Source organism: Temnothorax curvispinosus, unplaced genomic scaffold (assembly GCF_003070985.1).
Source record: "Temnothorax curvispinosus isolate PA1 unplaced genomic scaffold, ASM307098v1 QBEX01007058.1, whole genome shotgun sequence".
Taxonomy (NCBI): Eukaryota; Metazoa; Arthropoda; class Insecta; order Hymenoptera; family Formicidae; genus Temnothorax; species Temnothorax curvispinosus.
In genome coordinates, this window is record NW_020216838.1 from 1 (window position 1) to 4,545 (window position 4,545).

At 45.3% G+C, this 4,545-nt stretch overlaps 1 protein-coding gene across 1 annotated transcript; it reads left to right on the top strand.

Moving 5' to 3' along the window:
* The first annotated feature begins 932 nt into the window (after window positions 1-932).
* LOC112456655 lies at window positions 933-2,390 on the top strand. The gene has a single exon (XM_025019346.1). It carries the CDS (start codon window positions 933-935, stop codon window positions 2,388-2,390), a length of 1,458 nt encoding a protein of 485 aa, XP_024875114.1.
* Window positions 2,391-4,545: the final 2,155 nt, after the last annotated feature.

Genomic DNA, 4,545 nt, shown 5'->3' on the forward strand with positions numbered 1-4,545 from the left:
CGCGGCGCGATCAGATCAGATCATGTCTGAGTTGCGTGCGATTCGGTAAAAGCGAACGGTCCGACGCGAGTAATAAAGTTCCGACTGTTACTCCGAAAAGTGTGGAGTTGCTCGACACTCCCAGTTTTATCGCTGACTTTCTAAAGGACATCGCCGTGTCGTCGATCGGAAAAAGTATCTCTGTATCGTCGATCGTGCAACCGAAAATAAACCGAAAATCGACTTTGGTTCACAACGCGAGTCTCCATTCCGGAGCAAGCGGCACGCCTTACGCGCTTCGATTTGCGGTACAGCGAAATTTAGTGCCTTGCGAAGTACTACGCAGGCCACTGTAATAAACATTAAAGTGTGTTATATCAAGTGAGGACATTTCAAGTTATTCTCCGGATTTTCCCAGTCCCGAAACCTTATCGCCTCACTCGAGACGAGTTCCGGCATTTCTTCTCTTTCCACCCCTTCTCGCCTGCTTGAGCGAACGCGGTGGAATTTGCTACAAAAACTGTTGGTCTTTCGAGCCGGATTAAGTGTTTACGTTGCGACTCGGGAACATACCAAGCGTCTTGGAAATAGTCGCTTACACTGAGTGTTTCAGTTCAACACATAATATTACAGTAAAATCGAAGTGCTTCAAAACTCAAGTACACGTAAAGCAGAAAACCATTCGCCATGAGTGAACTCATTGCAAAGCAACAGTCATTGCTCTATTCTGTCGCCCGATCGTTAGACAAGTTCAAGAAGATGGGCCGAAATAACTATACTCCTGCGAAAATTCGTTCGCGGATCACATCGCTCAAAGAAACGTGGGCGCAGTGCGTCAACGGTCATGCGGCTCTCCTTTACGCTTATTCTGAGGACAAACGGAAAGCCGTGGATTACTTCGCCACCAACCAATTGGAAACTATCTGGACTATTATTAGGAGGCGCTGGATTATATGGCGGAACAACTGGAAGAACTGGAGCCCGTCATCAATCCAAATCAATCCTTCGCGTCGTCGACTATGCGATCCGAATCAGCGTCGCTGTCATTAATGCACTTGCCCCCAATACAATTGCCGCCGTTCTCAGGTAAATTCGAAGAATGGGAGAGTTTTCGAGATCGATTTAAAGCGCTAATAATTAAAAATAAGGAATTGTCAAATTTTAGCAAAATGCACTTTCTCACGTCTAGTTTAACCGGCCATGCTCGTGATGCAATCGCTAGTCTAACTATTACCGCGGAGAATTTCGACGTAGCGTGGAAAGCGCTCACCACGCGTTTTGAAAATAAACGTCCATTAATCGAGATTCACGTTTCGGCGCTGTGCAATCTGACGAACGTTTCTCGCGAATCGGCAACGGAATTGCATGCGTTACGTGACCAAGCTGAAAAGGCACTTGCGGCGTTAAAGCGTCTCGATCGTTTATCCGACGAAATATTAAGCGATATCTTAGTGTATTGCGTATCCCAAAAACTCGATCCCGCTACGCGCCGAGCGTGGAAGTTGAAATTCAGCGACGACTCTCTTCCCCCAATGTACGACGATCTCAATCGATTCTTATCATCGCGTGCACTCGCCCTCGAGAAACTCGCGCCAACCAACTCTTCGAAATTCAATTGCGGCCTCAAAGTCACTACCACTAACGCATCAACAGCATCCAATCCGAGCTGTCCACTGTGTCAAAAGTTTCACTTTATTAATAAGTGTCCAAAGTTCATCGAAAAGAGCCCGAGTCAACGTCGCGACATAGTTAAGCAAAATAAACGCTGTTTCAATTGTCTCAGCACCAAGCATGCGGTGACGGACTGTAAAAGTAAATTCACGTGTCGCACATGCCAGCGTCAGCATCATTCAATGTTGCACGATGACTCGCTCTCCTCGAGTACAAATCTCGTGACGGTTTCTGCAAGCGAACCGTCCACCGAAATCGAAGCTTCAAAGGTAAATTCGCTCTCCGCCGTTTCGATCACCGCGGTTCCTACTCCGGTGTTGCTGGCTACAGCGAGAGTCAACGTAGGCTGTCCGTCTGGGCGTACACTGAGCGTCAGAGCCATTCTCGATCAAGGATCGGAAGTTTCGTTCATCTCCGAAAGGCTCGCACAAATACTGCGTGTGCAACTCATCCGCACCCGCACTTCAATATCTGCGGTAGGATGCGTCAAGGTTGAAACATGCCGTCACGCGGCTAATATTTGCATTACTCCACGAGATCGCGCCGAACCAACCTTTTCCACTCTCGCCTTTATAATAAAATCACTAACCAAATACATTTCTCCACGCGCCAAATTTGACGTAGAATGGAGTCATCTGACTCAACTAAATTTGGCTGATGACGATCCAACAGGAGCCGATCCAATTGACATTCTCATAGGTGCCGATTTGTACGGCAGCATAATTCAGAACGGAATTTGAAGAGGCTCACCAGGACAACCGATCGCTCAACAATCTTATTTTGGTTGGGTCATCTCCGGACCCACCTCCGCGACGAGTTCGCTACCTCATTCTATCACTGTTCAGCATTGTTCCTTGGACCAAGAGTTACGCAAATTGTGGGAGGTCGAAGAATTTCCCCGCGAAAGGATACTCTCATCCGAGGAAAAGCAATGTGAGGAACATTTCCGCAAAACTCATTCCCGCAATCAAAGCGGAAAATACATAGTGCGGCTGCCTTTCAAGGAAGGCCCTCCCATAGACATTGGCGAATCCCGAGCTCAAGCGCTACGCATGCTCGCCTCTCTAAATCGCCGACTGGACCGTCACTCCGACCTGAAGCGAGAATATGAAGCCTTTCTCTCAGAGTACAAAGAGCTAGGACATATGGTGAAAGTCGTCGCCTCCTCTCCGTCCGCAGGAAGTACATAAACTGTTTACATTCCGCATCACCCTGTAATTCGAGAATCTAGCGCAACGACAAAACTCAGGGTCGTTTTCAACGCCTCTAGCATAACTTCAAATGGCACTTCGCTAAACAGTCATCTTTTAGCAGGCCCTAAACTCCAAACTGAGTTGTTCGAGGTCCTAATGCGCTGGCGGCAATTTCAATATGTTTACGCGGCGGACATAGAAAAAATGTACCGCCAGATCTGGATCGATCCACACGATCAAGACTATCAGCGCATCCTTTGGAACGGTAAGGAACCATTAACGGTGGAAGAATATCGACTGCTCACAGTGACATACGGCGAAGTACCTGCGCCATTGCAAGTTCTACGAGTTCTTCGACAACTTATAGAGGATGAAGGTCACGACTTCCCCCTTGCCTGTCTTATTCTACTCCTGAACACATACGTTGACGACGTTCTCTATAGAGCAGAAGACATGGCCCTTCTGCGATGCATGCGTGAGCAACTCTGCGCTCTCCTACAGCGTGGAGGATTCAAACTTCGAAAGTGGGCAAGCAATCGGTCGGAACTCTTCACTGATATTCCGCCAGACGACCATGGACTAGCCTGCAACAAAGTCTTGCAGCCCGATGACAACATGAAGGTACTTGGAATTTTTTGGAATCCAGCGTTAGACGCGTTTAAGTTTTAAGTTTCGCTACCGGAATCTCTTCCCCGTACAAAGCGCACGATTTTATCCACGATAGCCAAATTCTTCGACCCGCTCGGATTGGTCACGCCGATTACAATTAACGCGAAAATCTTCATGCAGCAGCTCTGGCGTCTCAAACTCGAATGGGACGACATCATTGAAGACTCTGTCCTCACAAGATAGAAGCTCATTTACAAGCAACTCGCTGCATTAGAGAATTTAGGGTTGACCGGGGCACGTTGTCACACATTTGGTTCCATATTTTTTGTATTTTTTACATTCAATATTTAAGAGTACTTTGATATGCCAAAATTTTGAGTGAACCCTCAGCTTCAATTAGACAGTATCGAATTTTGTGTAATTGTTACTCTACAGTTGTTACATAACAATAAATAACGACAGGTTGCTTGTGACAACGTGCCCCGGTTACGGGGCACGTTGTCACATCAAATGTAATTGCATGCAAAATGTTATCCAAACTGTATTCAACGTAAATATCAATATATTATAGTACGCTGCAATGTAAAAAAGTAAAATCCTTCACAGAAACATTTATTTTATTTCAAAAAAGTACAAAAAGCACGAAGTTTTCATCTTAATCTAAATACAAGAATTCCACTCGAATGCGCAACTTATTGATAAACATTTTTTTTTATAATCATGTCGGTGATTAAACATAAAATATTTTTATTCGTTATCGTCATCCAAAGATTCGCAATAGATTCCTATCAAATTCGTGACAACGTGGCCCGAGGGCATTTTTTTACTTCAAACAGCCTCATGGCCGACACGTTTGAGATATTCATAAGGTTAGGTATTACACGCGGTAGGTAAAAGTACATACTTTAAGATAATATAAAGGTCTATTCTGAAAAAACATAAGCTTCATGTCCAGTACGTTGAATATTAGACAATAAAATTTTACTTACGGTCGCAAAGAACTTTCAAGTTGATTTTACGTCAACACGGCTGGAGCAATCTCAACACTGTAAACACACCAAAGATGGGCATACACTAACACGTTTTGGGAATG